Source organism: Monodelphis domestica, chromosome 4 (assembly GCF_027887165.1).
Source record: "Monodelphis domestica isolate mMonDom1 chromosome 4, mMonDom1.pri, whole genome shotgun sequence".
NCBI lineage: Eukaryota > Metazoa > Chordata > Mammalia > Didelphimorphia > Didelphidae > Monodelphis > Monodelphis domestica.
In genome coordinates this window covers 230452977-230471965 of record NC_077230.1, presented here as the reverse complement: position 1 = coordinate 230471965, position 18989 = coordinate 230452977, and the positions used below count along the sequence as shown (strand labels likewise).

The 18989-nt window shown below is 42.1% G+C and overlaps 1 protein-coding gene across 1 annotated transcript in view; it reads right to left on the bottom strand.

Moving 5' to 3' along the window:
* NECTIN1 (nectin cell adhesion molecule 1) overlaps positions 1-18989 on the bottom strand; it is a 196345-nt gene that overhangs the window by 10365 nt on the left and 166991 nt on the right. The window contains exon 9 of the mRNA XM_007494639.3: positions 4866-5046. Coding sequence (XP_007494701.1) covers positions 4909-5046 — 138 coding nt within the window. The 3' untranslated portion in view covers positions 4866-4908. The remainder of the gene's footprint in view (positions 1-4865; positions 5047-18989) is intronic.

Here is an 18989-nt window from a genome sequence, read left to right as displayed (position 1 = left end):
GTCTCTGAGTATATAGGCCACTTTGGAGTAGAAAGAACATCATGGGTTCTAGATAGAACCTATCTCATCCTAGGAAGAGACTTCAGAGGCTGCTCAGTCTGACCCTGGAGACCTGAACCCCCTCTTTGACAACCCCCACAAGTGGTCATCTTCCAGGGCTAGAAATGTCAAGCCTTGTCAAAGCAGCCCATTCTACCTCTGGACAGCTCTGCTAGGTTTTCTTTTGATTGAGTTTAAATCTACCCTTTTACTGTTTGAGCCCACTTGGTTCTGGTTCTGTTCTCTTGGAGCACAATAAGACTCTAATTATCTTTTATAATCACTTCTCACATAACAGCTCTTTATTAATGAACAAAATCTTTTATCTTTACTCTTAAAATTGATTCTAAGTATTGGTTCCAAGGCAGAAGGATGGTAAGGGCTAGACAGTTGGAGTTAAGTAACTTGCCCAGAGACACAGTCTTAGAAAGTGTCTGAGGCCAAATTTGAACCCAGGATCTCCTGTCTCCAAACCTGACTCTATCCACTGAGTCACCTAGTTGCCCTATAACAGCTCTTTAAATACTAGAAGACCCCAATCATGTCCCTCCTGAGATTGCTGTCCTGCTTAAATCTCTCTAATTCTTTTAAGTGACCCCCTTATGGCATAGTTTTGGTTTCTCTCACTGACCTGGTGCCTTTCTCTGGACAGTCTCCAGTTTTGGAAGCATTCTTCTTAAAATGCACCCTGAACTGAGCACAATAATCAGGATGTGGTTTAACTACTCTGGAAACGGTCTGGTCAGAGTAGGGTCCAGCAGAACTATCTTCCTTTTTGTTTGAGGTCCTGTTTGTTCCTTAATGCAGTCTAAAACCGAATTAGGTCTTTTGGCTGCTGGGGGCACACTGTGCTGTCCACTAACCTCTCCTTTACTGGGCTTTCTTTATAAACTCTTGTCTTGTCTGCCTTGGATTTATCCCTTTTTGACATTCAATGCAGAGGGTTTCTCTCATCCTTCCAGGGACATAGGTTCTCAGCCCATCTGAGGGTGGGAATGTCTGGGAGAGGGGAGTGGGTAAGGTAAAATTGTTGGAGGGGGAAGGCCTCTTTCCCTCCCAGAGCTCCCTGGTGTCTCAGCCAGATGCTCCCAGTTTTATGCTGGCCCAGTTCCCTGTGACCAATGGGGTACTTCAGTGAGACTGGGAGGGCTTCCAAATGAGAATTTATGGGATTAATGGTCTTTCCTTGGCAAGAAAAATCTGTGCCCATTCCTCAACCTTCCCTTCTCTTCTATAGTGCCTATCCCTGGAGCCCAGATTTCCCTACAAGGCTTTGTAACATCCAGTGGGGTCCTGAGGAAGAAATGGACTTTGGAATCTACAGGTTTTTTTCTTTTCTAATTTCTTTCCTTCTTTCCCTTTCCCTTTCCTCTCTAGGAATTCCCTTCCCTTCCCTTCCCTTCCCTTCCCTTCCCTTCCCTTCTTGATTGTCTGGCCCTTTCTTAGAGTTGTTACTAAGACAGAAAGTAAGAGTTTTAGGAGAAAAAGAAAACAAACTAATGGGCTTAGCTTTGCCTCTAAGAAACTGTGTGACTTCAGGTGAAACACATCTCTGGATCTTATTCCAAATTTGGAAAATGAGATTCTTGATGCAATCTACATTTCCTTCCAGCATGAAAATCAATCAATCAACATGGATTTATGAAGTGCCTACTATGTGCCAGGCACTATTTGACATAACGGGAAGACGAAGACAAAAATGAAATTATTCTTGCCTTCAAGGAACTTGCAGTCTACCAGCGGAGATGATTTATATATGTGTAAACATTTACAAATATATACAAAAATAAATATGAGGTAATTTCTTGGGAGTGAGAACGCTAACAAATGGAGAAGTGGTAGGGGAGAAAACCCAGGAAAGACACACATAGAGGGTGGTTCTTACAGGAAATAAGAGGAAGAATTAAGGAAAACTAAGGAATGAAGCACATTCAAGGAATGGTCAGCATAAAGCCATGGAGACAGGTGATGGAGTCTTCTGTGTGAGGGACAGAGAGAATGCAATTTGGGTGAACCACCAAATATGGGAAGAGGAGTAATGCATAGCAAGCTAGATTCTAAAGGGTTTTAAAAGTCATGCATAGGGATTTTGACCCCAGAGACATTTACTAAGGAGAGGAGTGGCATCATCAGTACTACCTTTTGGGGGGGGGGCAGCTGGGTGGCTCAGTGGATTGAGAGCCAGACCTAGAGATGGGAGGTCCTAGATTCAAATCTGGCCTCAGACACTTCCTAGCTGTGTGACTCTGAGCAAGTCACTTGATCCCCATTGCCTACCCTTTACCACGCTTCTGCCTTTGAGACAATACACAGTATTGACTCCAAGAGGGAAGGTAAGGGCTTAAAAAAACTACCCTTTGGGAAAACCTCTTTGGCCTAGAAAGGGGGGAGAGACTTAAGGCAGGAAGACCAATTAGAAGACTGTTGTCAGAGGCAAGACAAGATGTGATGAGGTCTAAGGTAGGATGGTGGTTGGGTAAGTGGAGAGAAGGAGACTGATGCAAAAGATATTATAGAAGAGCTGATGTGATTGGCAACTACTTGGCTACATGGAGTGATTGAAAAAAGACTCGGGGATAAAACTAAAGTTGCAGACCCAGAAGATTAGAAGGATGGTGTTGCCTCAAACACAAACAGGACAGTTTGGAAGATAGGTGGGTTTGAGGTAAAAGATAATGAGTTCCATTTTGTACATATTAATTTTGAGGTGTTTATGGGACATTTAATTTGACAGGTCTGATGAGGCTTTGAAGCTCAGGTGAGAGACTCAGGGCTAGATCTATAGATATGAATAGAAATGATAATTAAACCTAGGGGAATTGATGAAGTTGCCAAGTGAGAGAGTTTAGAAAAGAGAAGGGGCATAGAACAAAAGGCCCCTTTGGAGGAAGGGCACTCAGAGTTACAAGCTATGTCCATATGATGATGAACTGGCATAGGAGACTGAGAAGGAGCAGTGGGACAGTCAGGAGGAGAAAAAAGAGAGAATAGTAACCCCAAAACCTAGAGATGAAAAAGTATCTAGAAAGAGAGGTGGTAAGAATCAAATCCTGCAGAGGGGTCAAAAAGGAAATCTGGCAATTAAGAGATCATCTGTAAATTTGTTAGGGAAAAGTTTCCAATAAATGACAGGGTCAGATTGCAAAATGATTCACCAAGGTTCCAGAGAGGAGAGGAATTTGAGGCAACAAGTAGAGACATTTTTCCCCCTTTTCCCAGAAGTTTATTGTGAAAGAGAAGAGAAATATAGGACAATAGCTTGAGGGGATGGTAGGGTCTAGTGAGTATTTTTTAAGGATTGTGAAGACTTGGGAATATTTATAGGCAACAAGAAAGGAACCAGAAAATAAGCAGAGACTGAAGAGGAGGGAGGAATGATTGTGACAGGTAATCTTCTAGAGACAGTGGGAAGGGATGACATCAAGGTCACCCAGCCTACTCTGGCCCACTCCTCTATCAAAATTGTGAATTCCACCTGGATGGTCAAAGGCCATCCATCCTCTGTTTGCCTCCACTGATGGAGAACTCACTACCCCCTAGGAAACCCAACTTCTCTCCAAAGCACTTTTGAGGGACCTGCCTCCTTTATTTGAGTGACCCAAGGAGTGAGCATGAGGCAGGGCATTTAGGAATAAGAGGCTCACTTCAGATGTTCTGGCTTTCTTAATTAAGTGGAAAGGGAGACCAGGAACCCAGATGCCTGGCAGAGACCAGACACCATAGCTTCTGGGGAAGAGTACATGTATAAGAGTAAGGCGAATCTCCATTCAGGAACAGTTGGAGTACAAAAAGGAGAATGAAAGTTCTAGGGGAGCCCTAGAGTTTGGGGTACCTTTCCTTCTGCTGTAATAATGGCCTCAGAACTGGTGGACCATCTCCCTTAATTCAGGGAAGATTAAAGAGGAGGGCTCTGGTCACTCTCTTCCCTTTAGACAATGGGCACATATATTCATAGAGCATGGAAGAAATGCCCACCCTTCCATTTACCCTCTAACCAACTACACTGATAATCCAGACTTTCCTACTGGGCCTTTGGAGATTGGTCACCTTACCCTGTCCCACTCCCCTGTGTCCCTGTAACCCAGGCAAAAACCTCTGAAAGAACCTGACCTGTCTGTTCTCTTCATAGAATAAGGAGAAAAATTGATTCCATGAGAAGTCTGGGTAACCACTTGGCATTCTAAGGGTGACTACGCATTCTAAGGGTGACTACAGATGATTTCTTGGAAGTCAGACAACACTTTGGTTGGGGTACTCACTGAATATAACAGCACTAAGCTACCCCTCTGGAGCTGTGTGGCTTTGAGCCAATGATTTCAGTTTTCTTGGTCTATATTCCTCCCCCAAAATGAGGCAGGATGACTCAGGTGATCTCTGAGATCTCTGCCAGGGGGTAGTTAGGTAGCTCAGTAGAGTGAGAGCCAGGACTAAAGACTGGAGTTAGCCTCAGATACATCCTAGCTGTGTGACCCTGGGCAAGTCACTTAACCCCTATTGCCTAGCCCTTACTGCTCTTCTGCCTTGGAACCAATACACAGTATTGATTCTAAGATGGAAGGTGAGGGTTTAGAAAAAATATCCTTGCCAGTCCCCTTGCCAACTCTATCTCCTTTTCCAGAAGGCTGATTGCTGGGTCATGGTAACTCTCAGTTCCCTCAAAACCTCCATGAACTGAGGAGACCAGGCAGAGTCACAGGACAGATGTTGACTTCCATAACAAGCTCAAGAGTGGCTGGGAGAAAATCATTCAGGAGCAGAATGATAGTGGGGATGGGGCAGGTCAGAGAAGATGGCACAGGCAGGACAGTGGAGCTGTGTCTGGGTACCTGTTGACCCAAGTCTGATGGGGGAGGCCTACAGATCCATGTATTAGCCTGAGTGAGACTGGATGATGGCATACTCCACCAGCTCTCCAGGCGCAGGGGTCGTCTTGGTCCGGGGCGAGGACTCCAGAGTGGTAGTATCTAGCTCTGCATAGTGAAGGTCTGTTTCCTCAAGACCTGAGAACTAGAGATAAGGCATGGGATGGGGAATGGGATGAGGGGTGGAGGGTGGGGTTAGGAGGAAGGGAGAGGGAGAGTTGAGATGATGGTGATTGGGAAGAGGGAAGAGGAGGGAGGCAGGGTCAGAGGGGGAAAAGGAGGAGGAATCAGTGAGGGCCAGGGAGGAGGTAAAGAGGGTGAGAAGGAAGAGAGCATTGGTAGGATTGAGGAGAGAGACAGAAAGACAGAGATAGAGAGAGAGAAAAAAAACCATATCAGTGACCCTAGAAAGATGGGACGTTTAGAAAATGTTATTAATTCTTCTAGATGTCTTGGTAGCAGGGTAGTCAAATCTTTTGCCCATTTGTTTCCAGTCTCCAAGTCATTTTATGCTCATTCCCTATTGGCTTTTTGGGGAAAATGAGAATGGGAAGTACAATGTCCCCTGCCATTGGCACCAGAGTGGGAGTGGTAGTACCCATAGTAGTAGTAGTAGTAATAATAATACTGATAGTAGTAGTAACAGTACCAGTAGTAGTAATAATAATAGTAGCAGTATCAAATCTTGCCTCAGACACTTCCTAGCTGTGTGACCCTGAGCAAGTCACTTAACCCCCTTTGCCTAGCCCTTACCTCTCCTTTGCCTTAAAACAGTACTGATTCTAAGATGGAAGGTAAGGGGTTAAAAAAAAGAAGACTTGGTGGCCCAACTTCTCTATTAGATTGAGAGTTCTTTGAGGGTAGGAACAACTGTGATGGAGTCAGGAGTCCTACATTACAGTCCCATCTATGCCACTAATCAGCCATGACTTTGGAGCCTGTTTTCCTATCTGTGAAATGAAGGTATTGAATTAAATGGTTCCTTCTAGCTCTGAACTTCCTCACTTTCAGTGATCCCATCCATTTACCTGCTAGATTTCTCTCTGACACACTCCCTAGTCTCTTTCCTACTCTTATGCCTTCCCTGAGTCTCTCAATTTCCAGGCCAGGGCTTAGCATACAAGCCACTGCCAGACGGGTGGATACACATATGGATCTCCCCAGAGCTCATTCATGTTCCTCCTTTGAAGCAGAGGCTGGACCTTGGGGAAATAAGGACAGAGGAAAGACAGGGATCCATAATGGCCCAGGAATGAGGAGTGGTGTGGATGCCGACCAGAGAGGATCGCCACAGTGGGAAGATGCTCCAGGTTGGGCTTTTGGGTCTCAGTAACAGGCCACTGATTATCCATCATCCTTTGAGTTGGCTCCATCTCCCTACCAAAGATAGAAGACCTTCAACATACTGCTACCGAATCACAGAGGAAACCTCAGAGGTCATGTAGTCAGACACATATCAGAGCAGAAACCTCCTTGACAACATCTGACAGGTGGGCATCTACCTCTGATAATATGTTTCTAACAATGGGGAAGGTGATCTTCTGAGGCAGCCCATTCTTGAGTAGTTGTATTTATTCAGAAATCTGGGGGCAGCTGGGTGGACTTTCAGTGGACCGAAAGCCAGACCTAGAGATGGGAGTTCCTGGGTTCAAATCTGACCTCAGATATTTCCCAGTTGGGTGACTAGGCAAGCCACTTAACCTCTTCTGCCTTGGAACCAATTCTTAGTATTGTTTAAAATGGAAGACAAGGGTTAAGATAGAAAGGAAGGAAGGAAGGAAAGAAGAAAAGAAGAAAGAAAGAAATCCCTAAGAAGGAAGGAAGAAAAAAATCCATCCCTAAGAAGTAAGAAAGAAATCCATCCCTACATAATTCAAAATCTGCCTTCTTACAACTTCCTCCTATCTGAAGTGTTCAAGTGCCCTGCTTTCCTCTGCTCTTTTTTACCCTAATGTTAAAGTCTTTTATCTCCCCTCTCCAGCACCCCTGCCCCCACCTTCCTGAACACAGTGATGACCGGGAGACATTGCAGGACTAAGTTTAGTGCAATTAACAACTCTGATTCCCTAGGAGAGAAAATCACACCTTGGACACCTTCTCCTGCAGCTCCCATCTGCCATGTACAATCCCTTGGGGCATCTATTTTTCCAAAGGAAGAAAAAAGAAGACGTCATGGGTGGAAGGAGGTGGGGGTTAGAGGCCATGGGCTCAGAGACAGAGGAAGAACAAGAATGGAAAGTATTACAGGGGTGGGAGGAGTGGGGGGGGCGGAGAGGTCAGTTAATTGATTCAGTGGATAGAGAACCAGGCCTAGAGACAGGTCTGGGAATCAAATCTGACCTTAGACACTTCCTAACTGTGTGACCCTGGGCAAGTCACTTAAGCCCCATTGCTTAGTCCTTGTCTTAGAATCAATACAGAAGGTAAAGGCTTAGAAAAAGAAAAGAATTACAGCATCTCAAGGGTAGAAGAGATCTGAGATAATCTAATCCTGCCCATACCTAAACAAGACTAGTCCTGTGAGTTCTACCACATCCTGACCATCAGTAATCTGGTCTTGAAGACAATGTGAACTAACTACCTCCAAGGGCAGCCCATTCTACTTCTCGATAGCTCTGATTGATAAGTTTTTCCTTACATTGAGCCAAAATTTGCCTCTGCAGTTTCAACCTGTTTCTCCTTGTTCTGTCCTCTGAGGCCAGGCAGAACATGTCTAATACCTTCCACGTGATAGTCTTTCCACAGGACAGATGCTGAGTTCCTCCTGAGCCTTTTCTTCTTCAGGCTAAGCATCCACACTGATCATAACTGATGCTTAGATGGCCTCCAGCTATTTTTGGTTACCTTCTCCTGGATACTCCCCAGCTTGTCAAAGCCTTTCCTAACACATGATCCAGACCTGAACTCTAGATGTGAACTGATCAGGACAGAATAGCGTGGGATGATCTGCTTGTACCTATAGATTAATGCAACAGAGAATAACCTTCACCTTTTTTTTTCCATTTTCATCAATTCCAATTTCTATTGACTCCAGGATCAAATATGAAGTTCTCTTTATAGTTTTAAAGCCCTCCATAACTCAGTCCCATCCTAACTTTGCAGTCTTCTTATTTCTTATACCTTACCATGCATTTGTGATCCAGAAATTCTGGCTTCCTTGTTGATCCTTGATTTAGAAACTCCATTTCCAAACTTTTTGCATTTCCTTCCTCCCTCCCTCCTTCTTTCCTTCCTTCCTTTCTTACTCCTTCCCTCCCTCCCCCCTCTCTTTCTTTCTTCCTCCTCCTTCTTTTCTTATGTCTTAGAATTAATACTAAGTGTTGTTTCCAAGGCAGAAGCGCACCTAAGGGTTAGGAAAATGGGGTTAAGTGACTTGCCCAGATTCACACAGCTAGGATGTGTCTGAGGCCAAATTTGAACTCAGGATCTCAGCCATAGATTGGCCTGGTTGTCTATCCATTGAGCCATTTAATTGCTCCACTTTCTTGTACTTTCATTGGCTATCTCCCATGTCTAGAACTCTCACTTCATCTCTACCTTCCAATGTCCCAATGCCTGGGGCTTCTTCAGGTCCCATCTACAATATCCCCTTCTTCAAGAAGTCATTCCCAATGCTTCTTAATGTTAGTACGTTTCCTCTGCTATTTGCTGTTTACCCTGGCCATATCTAGTTGGTGCATGGTTGTTTGCATGTTGTTTTCCCCTCAGACTGTGAGCTCCTTAAGGCCAGGAACTAGCTCAGCTTTCTTTGTACTTATTCCTAGTGCCTATACAGTGTCTGCCACAGAGTAGGGGCTTGATAAATGCTTGTTGACTGTGACTCAGTCACTGAACTTACTGCGTTTACACTAAAAACACAGATATTTTTCAGATAAACTTATCTAGCGATGCCTACTTCATTTTGTACTTGTGAAGTTGATTCTTTGAACCCAAATTTAATACTTTACATTTACTATAGGCTCTCATTTTGTATGACCAATATGTTCCAAGAACCTTTACATTATTTGAAAATTGCACCCCAAAACAAATTCCTTTATTTAATAAGTACTTATCATAGGAACATACCTAGGCACTATCTGACTTTTCTTTGGCTTATTAGACCTGTCAGCATCACCACTCTTGTACTTTGGGGCCATTATTAACAACCAAATAGTGTTAAAAACAAAACAAAACAAAAAACAAAGAGAAACACTGCTCTGATGGAGACATGATTTGTTACAAGGAGAACTCTGGACAAAGACTGATGTGGAAGCTAATGTTTGGTGCAGACAATGTAATGACTCACATTAATGCTTCTCAGAATGAGAGTGAGCATGATGGGACAAATTGCTGTGAGACTTTACGTGGCTTGGGAAAATGGAATAAATTTAGTGAGTAGTTAAAAAACTTTTATTTTATGCATTTTTCTGCCCTCATTTTTTTTTTCATTGCCAGTCACATGTACTGGAATTCATTTATGTTGAGTTTGCTTAAAATGAGGTCCTGCTGTACCATTATCTCCAATCCTCCATTAAATTTCATTAAAAAAAATCTTTATCTTCTGTCTCAGATTCAATACTATGTATTGGTTCTGAAGCAGAAGAATGGTAAGGGTGCTAGGCAATGGGAGCTAAGTGATTTGTCCAGTCACACAGCTAGGAAGGGTCTGATGATAGATTTGAACCCAGGACCTCTTGTCTCTAGGCCTGGCTCTCTATCCACTAAACCACCAAACAGCCTCTTCATTAAATTTCATTTATCAGAGCAAAGAACCTAGCAACTAGTTAAGAAGATAGGAGATTCTGGAAAACAGTGACAAGGTGAAATTAGGTGTAGAGATCCCATTAGATAATTGGATTTCACCTTGTGTCCTTTTGTCTTACCTTTCTCAATCTGTTGAATAAATTAAGTTTCACCTCAGAAGCAGGTCCAGAGACTAGAGTGTTCAGAGTAATAGAGGGGGATATCTAGAAATCAGCAACAGGCTAAAAGGAGGTGGGGAGACTCATCAGACTTGCATCTCTGGCCTCAACCCTTTCAGATTATTGGTTTGCTCCAGTATTTGATCATATGGGTTGACCAAGAGAGCTACCAAAAAGAGAACAAAAGACTGTAGAACTGATTTCAAGGAAATACAGAGGACAAGGAGAATATTGCTGTCACTTTTGTGGTTTTATGTACATATAAGTGTACTCTGCACTTTGTGTGTGTGTGTGTGTGTGTGTCTGTGTGTCTGTGTGTGTGTGTGTGTAACATGGCATAGTAGAAGAAGTTGGTCTCTGTCCTAAAGGAGGAAGGGGGCAGAAAGGTGGCTCAGTGGATAGAGAGCCAAGCCTAGAGCCCAGAGGTCCTGGGTTCAAATATGGTTCCACATACTTCCTAGCTCTGTGATCCTGGACAAGTCATTTACCATTCTTCTGCCTTATAACCAATATATAATATGGATTCTAAGGCATAAGTAAAGGGTTTAATTTTTTAAAAAGTCCTAGTGGTAGTAGAGGGCAATGGTGAATTGTGGGTACAACACAAGAGGAAGTATGCCATGAGATGAAGCCAGTAATAATTGGATATACCTAAGAAGAAAGCCAGCAATAAAGCACATTGCTTCAGGAATTTTTATGCAAATATACAAAGTATGTAGAAAATGGGGCAAATTAGAAATTCTAATGCAAAAAAGAAAATTTTAACTTATAAGTATCCTTAAGACTTGATGGAACAAGATGCTTGATATTTGAAGAAATATACTAATCAAAAGGAATGGCAACAATAAAAACCGGAGTTTGGAGTTACATAGTATACTCATTTATATAGAATATATATTCATTTAAGAAACCCAGAAACATAAGGAGAAAAGCATGGAGGAGAGCATTTGTGTGAACATCAACAGAGGTAGAAACAGAAGCAATACTGCTGTAGGAGTCTATTTGTACTGAAGGAAAAATCAGATAAAGATTTGGGGATCTTAAAGCTCCCATGGCTTCCATTTTCATTTTATACAGATGATTCTGGCTCTGAAGTCAGAAGACCTAGGTTTGAATACCATGTCTAGCTTGCATTATCTGTGTGTCCTTGAGTAAATTCTATAACCTCCCTGAGTCTCAATTTCCTCAACTAAAAAGTGAGAAGGTTGGACTAAATGGTCTCCAAGATCCTGCCTAACTGTAACTCCTATGATTTGATATACCCACTCCTTATCTCTCTTCTGAGCTACTGTCCTGTATCCCCGGCTGCCTATTGGACATCTCTATCTGGATGCCCCATAAACAGTGAAACTCAAATATATTCAAAATAATTCATTCTCCTCCCTCTGCCCAAATCCAGCCCTCTTCCTAACTATTCTCACTTCTATTTCTATCCAGGGCACCATCATTCTTTTGGGCATCCATGTTTATACACTCGGAATCATCCTTGAGTCTTCAGCCTCCCTCATCTCTTATCTAATCATTGCTAAGGCTTGAAGATTTAATTCTAAAACATTTCTTGCATTCATTCCCTTCTCTCCATTCACACCACTGTCAAAATAGCCTTCACCATTTCTATCCTGAACTATTGTAACAGCTTCCCAGCCTATATCCAATATCTCCCTTCTCCTTTCCATTTTTCATACAGAGACCAAATTAATAATCTTAAAACACAGGCTCAACCACATTATTTTCCTCCTTAAAAACTCCAATAATAAGATATTGCCAGGAGATAAAATACAAACTCCTCTGTTTGACATTTAAAGCCTTTCACTTTGCCTCCAGCCTTCCCAGACTTTCTCCTTTTCATTCAAACCAAACTGGACTCTCCATTCCATCCTGTCTCCTATCTCTGTAGCTTTGGCTGCTTTTTCTCTTAGAATCTTTAGCTATTTTCAAATCTCAGTTCAGTTCCAAAGACTTTCTTCATTTCCCCAGGTGGCAAGTGTCCTCCATGCTGAAGTTATTTGTGTATATTTTAAATTTACCTATAGCTATGCTCATTGTTCCCCCCCCTAGAATATAAACTTCCTGAAAGTAGGAACTGTTTAATTTTTGTCTCTATTTCTAATGCTAAGCGCACTTGATCGATTGTTCAAGAGTGCTTAATAGAAGCAGGTTATGGTAGTGATGGGAGCAGCTAGGTGGCACAGTAGATAGAGTGCCAAGCCCAGAGTCAGGAAAACTTGAGTTCAAATCCAGTTTGAAACATTTAATTAGCCTTGTAATCCTGTGCAAGACACTTAGCCTTGTTTCCCTCAGTTTCCTCATCCGGAAAATGATCCAGAGAAGGAGATGGCAAATTAATCTAGCATCTTTGCCAAGAAAACCCCAAATGGGGCCATAAAGAGTTGGACATGACTGAATGCACCTGATTTTGACCATTTGTACGTTTGCTGGTGCTCTCTCTCCAGGCTGAAAACAAGGCAATTGGTAGCATTTGTGATTTGCCTTTATAATGATCTCATCCTTCAAAGATAAGGAAACGATAAGGGGAAAATGCTATTCTGGATTGGATTATGAACGAGGAGGAACAGTTTGCCTACATGGAAGTGGAAATGGAGGAAGCCTTGAGAGTAAGTGACTTCCATCAGAGAGTTGATGATAGAACAGAGTAAAGACAGGCTCCCTAGAGTTCGCAAGAGATGATGCCAAAGGGTTCACAGAAAGCACAGGTAGGATCCAATATATTTAGGATAATATTTAAAGGAGAAGTTGGCACCAGAGGAGTGGGGAACTCTCCAGACCGAAATTCTCAAGATGCAAGAAGTTATTCTGAGGAGAAAAAACTGTTAACAGAGACTGATATAGACACATGGGAAATTCACTGCTAAACTCAGATTTTAAAAAGACAAATATAGAAGATGAAAGCAAGAGCATTTAAAGATAAATACAAGAGTCTTATGTTTTTTTTAAAGAATATTGTTAAGATTGTTAAGGCTCAGAATGGACTTAAAATTTTTGTTTGTCTTTAAAGCCCTTACCTTCTGTCCTAGAATCAATACTGTGTATTGGTTCTAAGGCAGAAGAGCAGTAAGGGCTAAGTCACTAGGGTTAATTGACTTGCCCAGGGTCAAACAGCTAGGACATATCAGTGACCATATTTGAACTCAGGACCTACCCTCTTGAGGTCTGGCTTTCCATCCACTGAGCACCTAACTGTCCCCTTGGCTTCCTTTTAAGTCCCAAATAAAACCCCACCTTTTGTTGGACGTCTTTTCTAACCTTTCTTAATCCTAGTGCCTTACCTCTTTTAATTATTTCCTATTTATTCTACGTAGAGTTTTTTTTTTTTTTGGTGTACATTTATTGTATGTGGTCCTCCCCAATCCCCAAGAGACTGTGAGCTTTTTTGATCACAGGGTTATCTTTTGCCTTCTTTTTTATTCTCAGCACTAAGCATAGTGCTTGGCACATAGTAAACAATTAATAAATGTTTATTGAAGGGAAGCTAGGTGGCTCAGTGGATAGAGAGCCAGGCCTGGAGATGGGAGGTCCTGGATTCAAATGTGACCCTCAATCACTTCTTAGCTGTGTGACCTTGGGCAAGTCATTTAACCCCATTGCCTAGCTCTTACTGTCCTGCCTTGAAACCAAAACTTAGTATCCCTTCCAAGACAGAAGGTATGGGTTAAATAAATAGATTATAGAAATAGATTTTATTGATTGACTGAGTCTGGCAGTGAATCCTGGGGATAAAAAAGGGCTATTCTCCCTGCCTGGAAAATTCCTTCCTCTCTATCTCCTACCTTTCCTAGTTTCCTTCAAGGGCCAGGTTAAGCCTCTCTTTCTGCATCAAGCCTTGCCCAGGTTTCCTTAATTTTAGTGACTTATCTTGGAAGTTACCTCCAATTTATCCTGTCTTGATCTTGTTTATACATTATTGTTTCAGGTGTTCCCTACCCCTCCCATTATTCTGTGAACTCCTTATGAAAGAACTTTTTAAAAAATCATGTTTTGGCATTTCTTTGTATCCCCAGTGCTTGGCACAATGCCTGGCACATAGTAGGCATTTTATAAATGCTAGTTGACTTGCTTTTTAAAAAAGCTATATTGGAATAAGAAGAAGATAAGAAAAGGGAAAGAACTGTTTCTCAGGGTGTGTGGAATAATAATAATGACTGATGAGAAGGCTAAACTCCTTAATTCTTCTTTTGATTCTCTTCTCCTCCTAAGAGAATGATTTTTGGATTGGGAAGGATAGAAGGAAAAATAGTTACTAAGGAGTGGAAGCCTGAGATAAGTGAGAAAATAGACAGTAAGATAGCATCTGGCTGTTCTTAATGATTTTAAGTCACCAGTCTCAGATGAACTCCGCCCCAAAGGACTGAAACATTGTTAATAATCTTCGAAAGATCTTGGATGATGGGAGAAGTGCCATAGGAGAGATAGGGAGAAGGGCAAATGTCCTGATTTTCCAAAATGGGACAAAGGGTAGCGCCCACAAATTTACAGACCAATGAATTTTCAAGCCTAATTGATGACAAAGTTTTAGGACACATTTGCAATGATAGAGTGTATGAGCACTTTGGAAAGGAAGCAGTGATCACTAAAAGCCAACAGGATTTCATCAGGAACAGGCCATGCCAGACTAACCTCATTTCCTTTTTTTTGGATAGGGCAACTAGACTGGGAGATCAGGAAAATGGTGTTGACATAGTATACATAGATCTCAGGAAAGCCTCTGATCTTCTCTCTTACAGAGAAGAGAGTTAAGTGTGGGCTAGATGATATATATTTGGGTGGATCTGGAAGTCACTGAATGGCCAGGTCCAAAGAGAAGTCATTAACGGGTGGGAGGAAGGTCCTTGTGGAATGTTCCTGAACTGTCAAACATTTTATCGACCCCTTGGATGGCCTGCTTGTCAGTTCTACAGATGACATGAAGCTTGAAAGGACTGCCAATACAGTAGGACCTTGTTTCATGCCACCAATACATTCCAAGCCCCTTCCTAAAGGTTGAACATCACTCACAATAACGACCCCCATTATTTAGTAGGTATTTTTGTACAAACATATCTAGGCACTCTATGACTTTTCTTGGGCTATCAGAGCTCCCAGTATCACAAATCTTGTCCTTTGGGGTCATTATGGATAACTAAAGAATGCCAATGAAACAAAGAGAAGCACCACTCTGAGGCAGGCATGACTTGTTACAAGGGAGAACACTGGACAAAGACGGTTGCAGAGCTAATGTTGGGTGCAAAACAAAGCAATGACTACACGAATGCTTCTCAGAGTGAGAATAAGAGTGATTGGGGGAACTGCTGGGAGACTTTATGCCATTTGGGAGAATGGCATGGACTTAGCTGGTAAGATAATTAAAATGTTTGATTGTATGCATTTTTCTGCCTTTTTAAAAAATTGCCAATTGTATATACCTGAATTTGCATGTTGAGTTTGAGTAAAACAAGGTCTTACTGTACATTGAATAAAAGCATCTAGATCCAAAAAGTCTCAATAGGTTAATGTGACAGGTTAAATTAAGTAAGAAGAAATTTAAAAAGGGATAAGTGTAAAGTTTACGCTAGGGTTTCAAAAATCAATTTCACAAATACAGAATAAGGGACAATTGCCCAGACAGAAATTACTGTGGAAAAAGATCTGGGGATTTTAGTGGACTACAAGCTCATTTTAATCTACAGTATGACATATCGACCAAAAAAGTTTATGCTACTTAAAGCTTTAGTAAAAGAGACATACTGTCCAGAACCAGGGAGGTGCAAGTTCCACTAAAGTTTGTCCTGGTCAGATCATATCTAGAGAACAGTGTTCTGTTTTAGGCAAGACATTTTAGAATGATGAAAGGCAAACTGTATATGAGAGACATGGAAAACATTCCGTATGAAGACTGGTTGAGATAACCAGAGTTTAAATTGAAAACAGGAGTGGGCTGGTAGTTTAACAACTGTGCTCTCAGAAAAAATAAATGTTCCCAAATACATTTTTAAATTTACTCTGCTTTTTTAAAACACTTTCTTAAGTCTAGGCAATCAACAAAACAATAAATCAAACCCTGATATATAGGAAGTGATGATTTCTGGGATAGAAATGCTTACAGTGAAAATGGGCTTTCATAAGTCAGAGCTGGCTTGAGCTCTAAACTGGGGAAGGGAAAACTTGGGAATTGGGGGGAGGTCCTTTACAATTAGCCAGGGAATTCTCTCACCTTTATTCTCAACTCTCAAAGAATGGGGGTGGGGTGGTGAAGAGATCACAAAAGTCACCTGAAGAGAGGGGGGCAGCAAATGGCAAAGGGTTGGTAGTCTGAATCATAGTCTGGACCTCTCCTTTGACTTTATCATCCATTCCACCTTGAAGGATGTTTCTTTATGCAATCTCTTCTCTTTCTATTGTAGGGTCTTTGGAGCATCCTACTTAGAGCTACAAGAGACCTTAGAGATCCTAGTTATTCCATTTTATAGATAAGGAAACTGAGGCCCAAAGCATGAAGGATGATTTACCAAAGTTACTCAGCTAGCAGGCAAGAGACCTGTGGCTCTGCCTGTGAATTCAGTGATTATTAGACCATAAGCTCCTTCAAGGTAATAAAACAGTAATTTAAAAAATCATTGAATCACCAATACCAAACATTGTCTTTGTTTATTTAAAACTCTTACTTTCTGTCTTGGTAACAACTCTAAGACAGAAGGACAAGGACTAGGCATTGGGATGAGTAAGTGATTTGCCCAGGGATATATAGCTAGGAAGAGTCTGAAGTCAGATTGGAACCCAGGTCCACCTGACTCCAGACCTGGTGCTCCACTGGAGCATGGGGCCACTTAGCTGCTTTAGCATTGTCTTAAAATCTTATTTTCTGGTTATCAAGTATTTATTTTTCCCTGTTTCTATAGTCTCCCCCTATTAGAAAAACAAAAACAAGACTATTGTGATAAAAATATCAATCAAGCAAAATACAAAATGCATGTGTAATTTTGCATTTTGAATCTGTCTCCTCTTGGTCAACCTAGCTCAGTGTCTTGCACACAGTCAGCATTTAATAAATCCTTATTGAATTGAATATTGATAGAACTTTCAAGCTGCAGGATATGCCTTAGAGACCTTCATCTAACCTCCTTTGCAGAAAGAGGCAACAGAGGATCCCAACAAAGTTACATAAACAAATAGTAAGGGCAGAGCTGGAATTCATGTCTTTGGATTTGCAATCCAGGACATCCTTTCTGACACAATGCCACCACTGATGTCTTGCATAGGCTTCAATCTAGCAGGAAGCTGGAGGTGCACCCTGACCATAATGGGAAGTTTTTCTCAACTAGGAAGACTATGTGCCCAAGATTGAGGATGCTCTAGGGGAGGCTCAGCCCAAATTCTTTTCTAGAAGACAACAATTCTGTACCTCCTAAAGAGGAGCCCTGTAGCTCCTACCCTCTCTTGCTGCCTGACTATCAGCACAAAGCTGGCTCTTCCAGAGGAGCCAGTCTTCACTTCTCCAGCCTCTAGATAGGGCTGCCTCTCTCATAGCCAGGAGGGATGTCAGGCTCTGCTCTTAAAGGAGGCGAAGCCTTATTTAGGCAACTCAGACAACAAGCATTATTAAGTGGTTTCTAAGTGCCAGGCGGGCAGCTAGGTGGCACAGTGGATAGAGTCAAGCTTAGAGTCCAGAAGACTGAGTTCAAATCTGGCCTGAGACACTTACCTGCTCTGTGATCCTGGGCAAGTCACTTCACCCTATTTGCCTTAGTTTCCTTATTGGTAAAATGGGAGGAAAAGAAAATGGCAAGCCACTTTGGTACCTTTGCCCAAAAAACCCAAAATGGGGTTATGAAGAGTTAGATCCAATTGACAATAACTGAATAGGTGCCAGGCACTGTGCTAACTGCTGAGGATACAAAAGAAGTAAAAAATAATTCTTGCCCTCATGATACTTATATTCTAACAGGGAGAAAATAGGCAAACAGCTGGGTAACTCCAGCAGGGTAAATGAGGGAGAACCCCAGAGAGAAGCGACTGATAATAAGGAGAGCTGGGAATGGCTTCTTGCAGAAGGAAGGATTTTAGCTAAGTTATTAAAGGAAGCCAAGGAAACCAGAAGGCAGAAACAAGGAGGCAGAGAATTCCAAGGCTAGGAATGTAGATTCTTTCTTCTCAGTACAGTTTATGTGGGGCCATAGGAAGAGCAAGGGCTCTGGAACTGTAGGACCTGTGTTCAAATCTCATCTTTAATGTAGTAGATAGAAAGTTGGACCTGGAGTCAGAAAGAGCCGAGTTCAAGTGTAGCCTCAGACACTGTGTGGCCTTGGGAAAGTCGCTTCTGTTTGCCTCAGTTTCCTCATCTGTAAAATGGAGATCATATCAGCATTTACCTCCCAGGATTGTTGTAAGGATTGAATGAACAAGCAGTTATAAAGTGCTTAGCATAGTGCCTGGCACATAGCTAGGGCTGAATAAATCCTTGTTGTCTTCCCTCTTTTATATTCTCTCTCTCTCTCTCTCTCTCTCTCCTTCCACCTTAGAATCACTACTGTGGATTGGTTCCAAGGCACAAGAGTGTCAAGGGCTAGGCAATGGGGGTTAAGTGACTTGCCCAGAGTCACACAGCTAGGAAGTATCTGAGGCCAGATTTGAACCCAGGATTTCAGGGCTCTAAACCCAGTTCTCAATTCTTTGAGCTACCCAGCTGCCCCCTCTTTTCTACTCTCTTATGTGACTACACACATTTCTCCTCCCTAGTCCTTTCTATAAAATGAGGGGGTTGAGCTAGACAACCTCAGAGGTCTCTGAGTTTAATTCTAGAGTCCTACAAATTCGGTTGGAAAACACTACCTTGTAGTAGGAGTAGAATGAAAAGGACGCGGGACTTTGGAATTAGAGGCTCTGGATTTAAATCCTAGCTCCACTCTTTATTGCTTGTGAGCCCTTGGATGAAGGGCTTCACTTAGTTATGCCCCCGTTTCTTCATGTGTAAAATGAGGGAGGGGGCTTAGACTGGAGGACGTCTAAGCATCCCTTAAATCCAATTCATGCCCAAGTCATCACCCTGTGATGTCAGTGGTCCTCTTTGAAAATGAAGGACAAGCAACAACAATCCGAGTTATGGTCCAGTTGGAAACCAATCATCCTCCAAGCTATATAAATGGCGGCTTCTCTTTGGTCCACAAGGGGAAATGGGGGAACTGGGGAAGAGCCC